This window comes from Bufo bufo, chromosome 2 (assembly GCF_905171765.1).
Source record: "Bufo bufo chromosome 2, aBufBuf1.1, whole genome shotgun sequence".
NCBI lineage: Eukaryota > Metazoa > Chordata > Amphibia > Anura > Bufonidae > Bufo > Bufo bufo.
Window position 1 is genome coordinate 125730451 of NC_053390.1, and position 15074 is coordinate 125745524.

Here is a 15074-nt window from a genome sequence, read left to right on the forward strand (position 1 = left end):
ATGTGATTGGGTTGTGCTGATCAGGCGCCTCTGAGTGGATTGAGCAGTATCCGGGGATGCAGTGTGAAGGGCTGGTATTCAGGTCTAAAGTGCTGGGGAGGGCTGGTGCTGTATTTAGGATCTCCTTGGAGTCTGGGAGGGTGAGTGAGCCCTCCTCTTACATTGAGTGCCCCTCCTTCTCACAGTGCTGACGGTGTAATGATATAATCATGAGGGGTGTCAGATCCCGCATTTGAACTTGCAGCCAACCAGACTCTGGTTCTTCTTTCACTAGGACTCTGTACAGACACAGGCTGGAGAGAGCTCTGCCATCTGCTGGGAAATCTACACCCCAGGGCGACTGATAACAGCAGCACAGGAAAGACAATAGCCCTACAGCATCCTTTGACCCGGGGAACTACATAGGCATCATCCAGCAGCCTCTCTGGACTACATCCCTGTATAAAACTGGACTTGATGAAGCTAAGACAATATTAAGTCACCTTTGAAGGTAAAATTTTTTTTAAAAAACTACTTTTTCATTATTTTGTGCATGGTGATAATGGGTCAATTGTGGCTACAGCAAAATGAAAAAAAAAATATATAAAAAAATTATATATATACACCAAAATTTGGGGAAAACAAGTGGTTGTAGTGGGGAAGGGTTACACTTAGGATATAGATGCTTTCAATGTCTTTTCTGTATTGTTCTGTGATACTATGTGCCAAGGTGCCACAGAGATGCCGGTCTTCTGAGGATGGATGGAAAGGTGCTTGTCAGGGGTGACATCCGGCAGGTCCTCTGGGCTGCTGTTCCTGGAAAGCTGGGACACCCCAAAAGTCTATTCGAGAGAGCATCAAGGAACATGCAAATGGAGGGGGCTAGCACAAGGGGGTGCCTGCCCCATGAAGCAGAGCGCTAGACAAAGAAATATATTAGGGGAAGGGTATATATATATATATATATATATGTGTGCACTATCACTACCCCACCATCATTGCAGCAGTTTCTTTAGTTCTGTACTTACCAAGATGCCCCTCCAGATGCCCCAGGGCAGGGGTCAGCCCTCGGTACAAGGTAATGAGTACATTTCTCATGCATCCCCCAAAGTCTATGTACATTGACCATGCTGTGTGAACAATGCCCATCCTTACAGGCAATATTGACTCCACATATGTTACACTGTCTTGCTGCATTTTAGTACAGCATGGGAGCAGTATTTGCACTGGTGTTTGACTTTATGGGGTTAAGGATCAAGGCTAAGACAAGCAACACAAATAAACCAGTGTTGTAACAAAAAGAGTCAGACAAGAGCCTATGTGACCTATGGCTCATTTCTGATGGGGGGGATCACAGCTCTGGGGGTATTGTTCTGGATCAGACCCCGGCACTGGGATGTCTAGGAATGTAGAATACTGCTGTGCTAATGGGAGGCGCGACCTCTGCTGGCGGAGAGGAGGACTGCCTGCTTACCGCAGCATCTTGCAGCAGAGCGCCGGGAGCACGAGGTGTTCGCACACCCCCTTTGTGTCAGATCACTCATTTCTGGTAGAAGTCAATGGGGGCAAATTATTAAGGCTTTTCTATGTAGCTAAGGGGTTAATAGCAATCTTGCATCAAAGAAGCGATCTAGTGGACAGCATCCCTGGCACTGAAAGGGTGAAAGGCAGGCACCTGGACTGTAAAACTACAGTCTCTGACTGGCGGTGCATGCTGGGACTTGTGGTGCATCGTCTGCTGGGAATGCCTGTGTCACCAGGGTGGTAGGCGACATTGTGAGGTTATACAGGGACCGGGGACATCAGTGACACCCCAGAGACTGGCACAGGGACCTCTGAGAAGATGCAGCCCAGTGTCAGTCTGCCGTAACAAAAGCCAGCGGTCTCCGTCAGCCACAGATAGGGCGGGGACGGCTATCAGAGGTGGGAGGGAGGCCGGGAACACGGCCGGGAAGAAGGTGCGTATTATGACCGCCACGTGGACCACAGCCGTATAATCACGGATAGTTCTGAGGGAGGCAGCAGAGAAAAGCCGCCCCTTCTTATCATGTGGCCTGTGTCCTGTGCCCATGTGAGCTAGATTTCTGTATCTTATGACACATGGCAATAATATAACAAAGAACAAGATGATGAGAGTAGTAATGAAGAGAATAGTGTGTGTGTATACAGAGAGCTAGATAGATAGATAATAGATAGATAATAGATAAATGTATAATATATAGATGATAGATATTAGATAGATAGGAGACAGATATATATATATATATATATATATATATATATATATATATATAATAGATAGATATTACATAGATATAGATGATAGATATTAGACAAATGTATAATAGATGATAGATATAGATGATAGATATAAGATAGATAAATATATAATAGATATTAGATAGATAGATACAGATGATAGATATTAGATAGGAGACAGAGAGATAAATATATAATAGATAGATATTACATAGATATAGATGATAGATATTAGACAAATGTATAATAGATAGATATAAGATAGATAAATATATAATAGATAGGAGACAGAGAGATAAATATATAGTAGATATGATATCAATAGAAATATATTAGACATACACAGATAGATAATAGATTTATTGAATGTATTTCGATTGTTGTCCCTTGAGCTGTCCAGGGCAGACCATCATAGACCACCACAGACACAATGCTGGGGGACACCTCCCCTCCCCCAGGACTTACAATCAGAGAATTCTTCCTCCCCAGTGTTGATGGAGCCAGTTACACACAGTGCGTTATTGTATGACCTGTGCCCGCCACATGCATTGGGGTCACCACCTCTGGAACAACACAGGGATTGCCCCTAGAAGTCCACATCTTCACCACCCACTTGGAGGAAAGGACAGAGCTTGACAACTGCTTATTGTTAAAGACCACCAGTAACACTGAGGAGGGGGCTGTGTGAACGTGCAGGCTTCAGGAGGAGGGGGCTGGGGGGGCTTTAAAAGGATCCCAGGACTCTTCATCCTCCAGAAGGAGAGGTAAGGATTAGACTGGGTCACTGGAGCAGCTCCATAGCCTACAATGGAATGGCTGTCACTTGAGGCTCCTCAGTCACCCTGACATCAAAGACTGGAGCTGGAGACACAACTTATACCATAGAGACCAGAGGTAGGCAATCCATTTCCAGTTTCTTTTGTGTTCAGTGCCAGCGTGCTTTGCTAATAAGCAGGTGACCTGTTGACTCTACAGATGTAGCAGTGCTGAATGTGTTATCTTTGACTTTGGAATAGTGCAGTAGGTTTGCCAGCAGCCCTGTGCACAATCACAGCTAGGTCCTAAGAGTGCCAGTGGCTTCATCTCTCGGCAGCCCCCATTATCTGTAGCCGCGAGGTCATTTATGCCCTAATAGTCTGCAGTGGTCTTGAACTTTGCCAGGTTCTTACAGCTTTGTACATGCTGGGATGAAATGGATAGGCAGTGTGATTGGAGGCATTCTGCCAGGCTTACTGCACATTTCCGTGGATTATATGTCTAGTAACCAAACAGTGGAAGCCATTGTGTAATGCATGATGCATGCCGTTTCAATTCGTTTGCATCTAAACTGGACAAATCTATATTTGACTACATTTACAATGTATATTCTCTTGGTCCATAGCCAGGGGTGGATTGGCCATAGACCCTACAGGGTAATTTCCCAGGGGGCCACCCAAGTCCACAGGGCTCTCCACAGTAATTAATGCTCATGTACCCGGCCAGCGACCGACCGCATAGACCCTCCTGAATCCAACTGCTGTAGCCCGCACCTCACCTCCTAAGCCCCCTGCTCCATAGACAACTGGAGGAGGAGGGCAGAAGATGGCAGCTATTGATGGCCACCACGGAGGGCCAGCTTTTGGGGAAGTACATTGTGCTACACTGTGTTATTTGACATCTGCTGGGATGGTATTTTGCACCATGGTATTGCTGACCCCGCCTACTTGTGTTGCCCCGCCTTCTGTTAATTTGGACCCGCCTACAAAATGGGGCCACTTTTATTTTTAATTTTTTTCCAGGGCCATTTTAAGTTCACAGCTCGCCCCTGTCCATAGCTTAGTTTAAAGGAGTTTTCCAACTTTTTTTTATACTGATGACTTATCCTCCGGATATCAGTATTTGACCGGTGGGGAGGGGACAGCTGGAACCCCCACCAATCAGCTATTTGAGAAAGCCGCAGCAGCTTTTCCTAGGCCAGTCACGTGGCCTAATTATTCCGTCTCTCTTTGTATATGGCCTCTTTCACACTACCGTTTTCTTTTTCCGTTTTGCGGTCCGTTTTTTGCGTTCCGTATACGGTCCGTATACGGAACCATTCATTTCAATGGTTCCGCAAAAAAAAACGGAATGTGTTCCGTATGCATTCCGTTTCCGTATTTCCGTTTTTCCGTTCCGTTGAAAGATAGAACATGTCCTATATTTGGCAGCAAATCACGTTCCGTGGCTCCATTAAAGTCAATGGGTCCGCAAAAAAAACGTAACACATACGGAAATGCATCCGTATGTCTTCCGTTTCCGTCCGTTTTTTTCTGAACCATCTATTGAAAATGTTATGCTCAGCCCAATTTTCTCTATGTAATTACTGTATACTGTATATGCCATACGGAAAAACGGAACGGAAAAACGGAACCGAAACGGAAACACAACGGAAACAAAAAAATGGAAAAACGGATCAGTGAAAAACAGAACGCAAAACACTGAAATGGACATACTGTAGTGTGAAAGAGGCCTATGTTATAGTTTAAGGGATTGTCCTACCATAAGAAGTTATCGTCGGTGATGAGTATCTGATTGGAACATCGGAGGCCGTTGGGCAACTCAGGGACCCCGTTCTCCTGATCTTTGGGGCTCCCAGTGGTCAGACCCCACTGAGTAGACACTTGTCACCTATCCCGGGAACTGTGATAAAATGTTGTGGTGGGACAAGCCCTTTCATGTCTACTTTTACTAAATGCTGATTAATGATATTGAGGAAGGTTTGAGTCCTGCCGGATTTCCGTGTCCTCAGCTCAGCAGTCCTTTAGATTTGAGCTGAGTAATCTGGGACAGGCTGGTTGCTAGGGAATTGCAGCCTGACAATCCCCTTGAAAATGTTATGGTTTTGTGGCAGCCTACCCCTAGCGACGAGCCTGTCCTGCATGACTGAGGTAGGTACCTGAAACTTGTGCTGTCACTGTGCTAGCAGCAATCAATGGGAAGTCATTCTCTTCTGAGTCTATTAATCATAATTTTCTAAAAAGTCAAGTCTTCTACTTTAGATAATTCTCCTCAATGTTGTACCTGCAAACACAGTATTACCGGAAAAGGCCGGAGCACCGCCAGGACCCATTGACTGTAATGGGATTTGGTGTGGATCCAGTCTGTTTCTGACATTAGTGTTGGGATTAGGCCGGACATATACCGCAGCAAAGTTGCGTTTTTTTGTCCTGCTGAATCCCGGCACTAATGCCGGAAACAGACTGGATCCACACCAAATCCCATTATAGTCAATGGGCTCTGGCAGGGTCAGGTATTATCCAGCTATGCCAGATACAATGTCTTTCGGCAGGCTGTTCCTCTATCTGAACAGCCTCCAGAAGACTATTACGCTAGTGTGAACCAAGCCTTAAAGGGGTTCTCTGGGAATTAAGAAATAAAATAACTGAAAAAAACAAAGGGGTTCTGTCACTTCGGCAAGTGGCATTTATCATCTAGAGAAAGTTCCTACAAGGCACTTACTAATGTATTGTGATTGTCCATATTGCTTCCAGCCTCTCTGGTGGCCGGGACTGTAGGAGTGCACACACTGTAGGTCGGTGCTTTTTTCTATAGCGTGCAAGCACGGCCACCGCTGCTGGATTGCATGGTGGTCATAACCATGGAAACAAGCAGTGTGTTATGTGATGGAAAAATGAATCAAGCCAGCAAAGGAGGCAATATGGATAATAATAATAATAATACATTAGTAAGTGCCTTGTATTAACTTTGTCTACATGATACATGCCATTTGCTGAAGTGACACAACCACTTTAAAGATTACTTTATTATAAATATATTCCCAAATACCTTTCATTAGTTATAATGTCTTTTTTGTCTGGGGAGCAAACATCAGGGAAAATAAAATGGCCGCCGTCCTATTTGTACACAGAAAAGTTGTCCTAATCACACAGGAGAACAAGTTACTTCACAACACTGAGCTAAAGAGCTGCCTCATCCTCCTCTCTGCTCAGTATCATTATCCCTGACAAGTAGGAGAGGAGGATGAGGCAGCTGTTTAGCTCAGTGCTGTGAAGTAACTTATCTTGCTGTGTGATTACAGCCATTTTATTTCTCCTAAATGTTGCTCCCTAGACAAATCGAACCATTATAACTAATTAAATGTACAGTATATAGGAATATATATATAATAAAGTAATATTTTATTCTCATTTTCTAAATTCCAGGAGAACTGCTTTAAAGGGATTCTGTCACCTCGTTTTAGCCTATAGAGCTGCGGACATGCACGGCTAGATCGCCGCTAGCATGTCCGCAATATACCTGTCCCATAGCGCTGTGTCCTTTTATTGTGTTTAAAAAAATTATTTTATAGATATGTAAATGAGCCTGGTAAGGAGCCCAAGGGGCTGTACTAACCTTCTTGGGGCCCAGCCACGCCCCCCTGTGAAGGAGCCCAGCACCACCTGCGCCCTCCGAATATCCTCCTTGCTCACAGTTAGATCACCGTGATCTCGCGATGCACGAGCTCGCGCATGCGCAGTGTCGGCATACTGTTCCTTCCCTGTGGAAGGAACTGCACATGTGCGAGCTCGCGCATCGCGAGATTAGGGCGATCTGACTGTAAGCAAGGCGGAGATTCGGATGGGGGCAGGCGGTGCTGGGCTCCTTCACAGGGGGCGTGGCTGGGCTCCAAGAAGGTTAGTACAGCCCCTTGGGCTCCTTACCAGGCTCATTTACATATCTATAAAATCATTTTTTAAACACAATAAAAGGACACAGCCCTATAGGACCGGTATATTGCGGACATGCTAGCGGCGATCTAGCCGTGCATGTCCGCAGCTCTATAACCTAAAACGAGGTGACAGAATCCCTTTAAGCATTTCTCACTGTTTCCATAACTCCCATATAGTTTCATGGAGGAAGGTGTGCACAAGTGTGGACACCTCTTTTGGACTATATGGAGAGTGTGACATCCAACAGTCTTCAATCATGATTCACCAGAACCCCATTCTCCCAATAAGTGCGGGTCCCAGTCAGGCATTTATGACTAGCCTGTCAACATGAATTTGTTTATGTATTTATTTTATTTATTTATAACTTACCAGAATTATTTTATTACTTATTTATTTTACTCACTTATCATCACTGTCCCCAATGGGGCTCACAATTTAGGTTCCCTATCAGTATGTCTTCATACCATAAATACCTAACATCATAGTAACACTTTATTACTGTTGGACACAATAGTCAAAAAACAGTGGTGAAAATAGGGACAAAAGAGGTGCTCTGCTGTGAACCAGGCCTTTGTGCAGGTTTTCTTCAGGAATTTCTAAAATGTAGAACATCAGGGAAGGAAACAGAGGATAGACTGACTTGTAAAATTTTCTACCCAAGAGTTGGAATCAGCCCTTTTCATGTATCTTGTTGCAATGTAAAGCTGCATTTAGACACACCAATAATCGTCCAGATTATCGCAAATGACCGTTCCTTCGAACGGTTGTTCCTGACCATCTGGCCGTCTAAATATGCGGCCGATCACCCCATGAACGAGTGAAACACTCGTTCACCTGGCGATCCTGTCACTTGTGCAGGCACCACCATTCATGGCTTCTGAGCAGCAGATGGTGCGGTCTAAACAGCGATCTGCTGCTCAGAAGCCATGATTCGTCCCCAGTCCTCATACAGTGAAGAAGATCGCTACATGTAAAAGTGTTGTCTCCTTCTCTGGACGAGCAGCCAACTGTCGGAAAGGAACGCTTCCTTCCCGACAATCGGCCACTCAGTCGGCCCTTCTAAATCCACCTTAATTGTCTGGTATCTTTGAACAGTCAGCAGAGAAGCAGAAAGTGATGTCAGAACAGGGTCCCCATGACAATAGGTCTTATCTATACATGTGGTCTGTATTGGAGCTTGAAGGGCTCAGTTAATTCAAACCATCAATGACCAGTCATAGTGACTGGATCACTGCCACTAAGCATTTTGCTTTTTAGTTTGATCCAGTATGTTATGTAGATCGTGCACATTTATGTCACTGCTTTGTCCTGACGATTTACAGATGGGTGTGACGCAATGCTGGGCATTTCCGTTTTAAACTCTTAGCTTTTAATAATTTACCATATTTGAAGAAGTATCTCCCAAGAAAAGAGAACCATCTTTGCTAGTGCCACCTTGTGGAAGTGGCTTCCTATGAGTCTAAATTCTTTAAACTTTTTAACAGGCCTTAGGACATGACACGGGAAAATAGCCAAGCCAAGTATCCCCCCGTAGACAGCTGATTTGGGGTGCTTGCCCCTCGCCTGTACAGAGTAGGATTGTGGCTGGATGAGTGCAATACCTTGGATGCGGCTTAAGCATGATATTGGTTCTCCTTAAAAAGACCAGCTGTGTATGGAGACTTACTGGAAGTGATCCGTAGTATGGAGACCTATAGACAATGCTCCATGGGAATCGAATATGCAAAGAGGTATCTCCCAAGGAAAGAGAACCATCTCGCTAGCGCCACCTTGTTGTAGTGGCTCCCGATGAGCCAAAATCCGACATTTTGAAATGTTTTATGATAACATGGATAGTATTGTCATTTTCTAAGGTTCTCTCTTAAAGAGTTACCTGTCAGACCATGCTATAGGGCCGGTTTTATGAATTTTTCCTTGTTTAGTAATTAGTGGAACCAGTCACTTTGCTTTGCATTGCTCTCCTTATATATTTCAAATAATACAGCACACAATGCGTACGGCTTCAGTGCTGAGAGCAGCCTTACTTTCTATGGTTTTTCCATTTAACAAGCTATAATACAAGTACATTTTCAGGGTCCAGTCCCGTTAATGAAATGAACATAAACTTTTACTTGAAACGCAGATTTTTTTCAAGGTGTTTCCTTTCCTCACATCTGTTTATTGTCACTGACCAGAACACGAGGTTCTCAGCCGTCCTCTCCCTCGCGTCTCTGACATCATCATGGGGAGCAGGCCAGAGCAGCTGATTGTCAAGAAGTCTAGGGCTCCCACAGATCAGTCATTGTGAGCTAGTAAATGCACGCCAGCTTTGAGACGCCATAGCGAAATTGTGTTTGTTTGTTCCTAAAATATCAAACCCAAGACTGCGAAGCTTTACTTAATGCAATACTTTCTTTTTTTCTCCCCAGGTCAATATGTTGTTAGATCTGAAATATATATTCTGGATATGCTCAGCATTCCATCTCTCTAATGCATTCCGTTCAGGTAAGCATTTTATTGGATTATTTCTTAATGAAACTTTGTTTTTCAGGATAAACAGTTTTTCGTAGTCATGTATCCATCTGCTCTTTTCATACTACAGTATGATGATTATCATAGAGTGGCCTGTAGTCATGGGACTGTCTTCTTATGTAGAACTTGCAATCACAACGGCCCAGATTTGCTAATGTGTCTGCACCTAGATTCTGTGTAAGGGCTCATGCACACGGCCGTATGTATTTTGCGGTCCGCAAAAAATACAGATGACGTCCGTGTGCATTCCGTATTTTGCGGAACGGAACAGCTGGCCCCTAATAGAACAGTCCTATTCTTGTCCGTAATGCGGGCAATAATAGGACATGTTATATTTTTTTTTGCGAAATGGAAATACGGGCCTACGGAAACAGAATGCACACGGAGTACCTTCCGTTTTTTTTGCGAACACATTGAAATTAATGGTTCCGCATACGGTCTGCAAAAAAAACACGGAAGGGAAATACGAAAATACATTTGTGTGCATGAGCCCTCAAAGTGGTGCAAGTAGGGTTTCTACAATTTTCCTAACTTGCTTGAAAAGTGGATGGGGCTTATCAGGGAGGACCGGAGCTCATCATGGACGGAGTGTGGTCTAAGGCTACTTTCACACTAGTGTTTTTACTGGATCCGGCAGGGTTCAGCAAAAACGCTTCCGTCATGATGATACAACCATCTGCATCTGTTATGAACGGATCCGGTTGAATTATCTTTAACATAGCCAAGGCGGATCCGTCATGAACTCCATTGAAAGTCAATGGGGGACGGATTCATTTTCTATTGTATCAGATTGTGGCAGAGAAAACGGATCCATCCCCATTGACTTGCATTGGGGGTAATGCCGGATCCGTCTTGCTCCGCATCCCAAGACGGAAAGCAAAATACAACATGTTGCGGTTTTCTCTCCGGTCTGGGAACGCAACTAAACGGAACGGAATGCATTTTGGAGCATTCTGTTCTGTTCAGTTCGGTTTTGTCCCCATTGACAATGAATGTGGACAAAACTGAAGCATTTTTGTTTCGGTATTGACATTGAGCCCCTATGATGGAACTCAATACCGGAAAACTTAAACTCTAGTGTGACAGTACCCTAAGATGCTGTGTTTATGGCCAGAATTGTGCTGCAAGTTCTCAAAGTAAGCCATCCAATTGTTGGTATAAGGCTAGATAAAAGTATCCCTGCACCACATTTGATACATCTGGTGCACGTCTAAACAACCTAAGTTTATGGCATTTTTAGGATTAGTAAATCTTGGACAATGGCTACAAGTAGTCTACCCCTCACCTTCTGCTTTGTGTAGACAGTAGATCGGAGTGTCTTCCTTCCTAGATAAATCAGAGATTGATGCCCAATCTAAACTACATGGCACAAGGATATCATTATATCATTTGAATTGGTACTCTGCAGTGATTTATTGCATTGGCATTGTATTCATGCCACCAGGGACATGGTCAGCTCTTTTTGGTACTCATAAGGTTTAAGAATGTGACCCTCCATCATTGGTTCCTAAAGGTCAGGATGATATCTGTTGGTCATACATTTAATTGCCCCTATTTATCCCTCTTTCCCACTATTCTTATTTATAATGCATAGCCCCAATTTTCTTCCATCTCCTAAACCCCTCCACACATGGACACCTATCTGTGGTAGGGTCCTCTAACATCTATAGTTCCTCTCCCATTGCTCACATGCGTTTCTTTTTTTAATTAACCCAAGTGCTCATTAACTTATATACAGCCTCTAAGAACCTTGTACAAGACTAATACCTGAAAGCTGGCCAAATAGTCATTTGGGTGACAGCCAATTCCCCCCATCCTCCTCCATAGGCACACATGCGTGGCTCGGTCCCAGTATGCTTGCGTTCTGACTGAATGGGCAGACACCTCTAGTCGTGTCTTATCTCCCCTGAGTACAAAAGGAGCAGACATGTTGAAATCCAACAGCCTGATCCTTCTTTCCCCTGACATATCCCGTCAGGGAATTTTGAGACATCCATACACACTTGAAAATTGCAGCTGGGCATGTCAAATTGGCCAATATTAATGTGAATTGGTCATAGAATAAGTCCCTCCAAGAGCTCATTAGGATTAGATGAGCTGTCGTGTATTTTAGGTCATAGAAATGATGGCTCCTTGATGAATATTGAGGCTGGATTGTATATATTTACAGCTTTATATTCCCAGCATTCATTGTTTTCAATTTGTCCCATTGTCCCTTTTTATGTAGATTATACAGTAATAATGATCTACTGTGGAAAAGGATTAATATGGTATCATTGAATGAGAATGTACAATTACTAAAGTATTCCATGACTTGAGCTCTGGCAATTACAGTTAGGTTCATGCCAGGGAGAAAAATCTTTCCTTGGTATCTGGAAAACTAAAGTGATTGTTTGAGCAAGTAGCCGACACATTATTTCCAATTTTAAACATTTCATATTTTTCCATCCTTCGTTACACACACAGCAGTTCATAAGGATTAATTGTGAACCTGGTTAGGGGAAAAATGTGGTTAGCTTTGTTCTTTCTTTTATATTATTATTTTTTTTGCATAGAATTTTTTACTAATAAAAAAAGAAACATCTACGTAGGTTCAAAAAGTTTCTGCTTTAGAAATCCCATTTCAAGGAACCTGTTAGGAAGTTCAGGATGGAAAGAAGGGTCCCATTACAAAGGTATTCCCATCTCAGATGCATATCTCTAGGCTATGCCATCAATGTCAGATAAATGCAGGTCCCACCTCTGGGACCCAGTCCTATCTCCAGGAAGGGCCCACCAAAGTGAATTGAGATCAGCCATACTTGTGTGGCCACCATCTGTTCACCACTGTGGGAGCTCTGACAGTCCAATAGCAGTAAATGAACAGTTGGATGTGCATGGGTGGTGTTCTCTACATTTACCTCTATGGGACTTCTGAAAATAGCTGTGTGATGTTGTTTGGCTATTTTCAGAGCTCCTAGAGCAATAAATGGAGAGCAGGCCTTGCATGTACAGCCAACTCTCCACTCACTGCTATGGGACTGTTGGAAATAGCCAAGCCAGCAATCAGCTGTTTTCTGAGCTTCCTTAGAGGTGAACAGAGGGTGGCCGCGCACACCATCAGTGTCTGAGATAGGAATACCCTTTAAGGAGAAGAGCAAAGAGTGGGAACAAAGAGTCTCTCTAGCTCTGGAGGACCATGGATGTCCATAGAATGCGCAGTCTATTGTGTAATATATAATTTCTCCTGTGGTGGCACTGCAGAGAAAATGAGCACATGGTGCTAAATTATCCCATAGACTACAGAAGATCATTGGGGATCTCAGCAGCAGGACATCCTGCTTTCAGCAGATTGTCAGGGGACCGTTCTAATAGAATAATAATAATAATAATAAAATCCAACTCTTTTAAATTTGCAAAATAGTATTGTACTTGAACAAAGTTATTAGGGTTCATATATAAAAAGTACAACGACCAATCTGATCACAGGAGAAGTGAAGCCTGGAAACTCAAAGTCAACATGAGGCCGTCAGTGTGTGGGTGATCTAATGGTTATGTTGAAATTTATGAAAATAATTAAATGAGATAAAGTAATAAGAGGCACTTGGCCGTATTATGCCATCATATTAGAATTGTATTTTAATGAATTTAATTAACAAAGAAATATTATTATGGGTAAAATTGAGCGAATAATATCAGTTGTGTTCATATTTGTGAGCCCTGATCGAATTATGCATGAGAAAACTAAGTCTGTAATTTGATAACAGGCAGAGGTCTAGTTAAAAGGACGAAGCATACAGATTTAACCACATCTATTGAATGTGCTACAATAGTTCCTCAAATGCTGGATTGTGAGCACAATTAATTTTGCCAGAAATTAAAGGAAAGATCTACTCAATAATTAGGCAACAGAAGATTGGGTAAAAAATAATTTAGTTCACAGCAGAGCTTAATGGGCCAAACAAAATGTCTTTAGTGCTGATTAAGGAAAGCAAAATAAATCGTAAAGGGGTTCTCTGCTTTGAGCAATTTCTTCTTATTAGAAGGGTCTCTTGGAAATACGCAGATCATAGTGTCCCCATGCTGAGACCCCCAGTGATCGACTGTACTCTGTGGGGAAACCTTGAACTAAGTGTTCCATTTTCCAGTAGCGCCACCACAGGGGAAAGTAAGCATTACACAGTGTCCATTCAAATCAATGGTCTATCTGTGTATCACAGAACAGAACAGGTCCTCCAGAGCTAGAGACTGTCTTTGTAACCACTCTCCAACCTGTGCATGAGATGAGGACCTCAAACAGAGGATTCCCTCTAATAACTCAGTATTCCCTAACAGGATATCTGAAAATGTATTTTTCTAAATCGGACAACCCCTTTAATGTATCTTAAAACTATTTGTTGTGTTTCACTAATTTTCTCAAGTTCTGCTTTTACCAAAGGTCCCTTTAAATGCAACAACTTTTCAAACCACTATCAATGATTTCAGTAGTTCTTGCAATAGACTTGTTGGACATTTCCATCTTTGTGATCTTTACAGCTTACCACGAGGAAACACTACTTCCTGCTTGGCGAGTTGTGTCATTAATGCTTAAAGATATTTTCTGGGACATTAAAGTGGTTTCTAGGAATAAAATATTGATGACCTATTCTTAGGATAGAGCATCAATATCAGATTGGTGGGGATCCTACTCCCGGCACCCCTACCAATCAGCTGTTTGAAGAGGCTGCGGCACTCCAGTAAGGTTCTCTTGCACTTCCTAGGCCAGGTATGTCACGTTTATCAGTCACATGGCCTAGGTGCAGCTCAGTCTTATTCAAATGAATCGGCCTGGGCTGCAGGCTGGAATGCTTTGAGGAGGGTTGGTGAGGTTCTGGAGTGTTGCGGCCTGTTCACACAGCTGATCAAAGGTGGTGACAGGTATTGGAACTGATCTGATATTGATGACCTATCCTGAGGTTTCAAATAGTTGGTCCTCCTTCTTGGGAAACTTATTGTGAACAACAATGTTCACTGTACATTATAGGAATGCAATTCCTCTCCCTGTCTTTTTGAAGATATCAAAATAGAATGTGTCCACCTTTACTATCACGGCATAAGGCAGGTGTGACATGAACACCAGAGGTTGAACATTGGGTATATCATTCTATTTTCCAACAAAACCAGGAATTTTTGGACATACACGTGCATTAAAAGTTTGAGCATTGAAAAAAAGTGATAGATAGAAGATAAAATAGTGACAACTGAAAGCTTATAGCTAACGTATATTTGCCATTATATATGCATATATATTTTGGAAGCTAGAACTTCAATGCTGCTGGGCAACCTATGCTTCGCACTGAATAACCAAGTCACCTGCTCTCACATTGAGATCATCATGACGTTAATGAAGTTCAAAAAACATAACTTGATTACCACATTAAGTACAATTCCCCTTATTGATGCACTACAGCAGTTATTGCTTTGTGCTTCGGTATCTAACCATTTAGCGTAAAATGGGTAGATTACCTGTTTTCCTGATTTCCATTGAAAGGTTATTCTAATACAAATAAACAGAGGAGGTAAATCTAATCTTATCAGTGGAATTAAAGCTACCTATAAATGGCAGCTATTTGGATAGCTAAATTGACCATCTAAATCCCAAATGCCATGTATTGTATA

The 15074-nt window shown here is 42.8% G+C and overlaps 1 protein-coding gene across 3 annotated transcripts in view; it reads left to right on the plus strand.

Moving 5' to 3' along the window:
* Positions 1-249: 249 nt before the first annotated feature.
* Positions 250-15074, plus strand: part of VCAN (versican) — an 87459-nt gene continuing 72634 nt past the window's right edge. For all 3 annotated transcript variants that reach the window (XM_040421510.1, XM_040421512.1, XM_040421511.1), the window contains exons 1-2: positions 250-490; positions 9335-9410. In XM_040421510.1, the coding sequence (XP_040277444.1) occupies positions 9341-9410 (70 nt within the window). In that variant the 5' untranslated portion in view covers positions 250-490; positions 9335-9340. The remainder of the gene's footprint in view (positions 491-9334; positions 9411-15074) is intronic.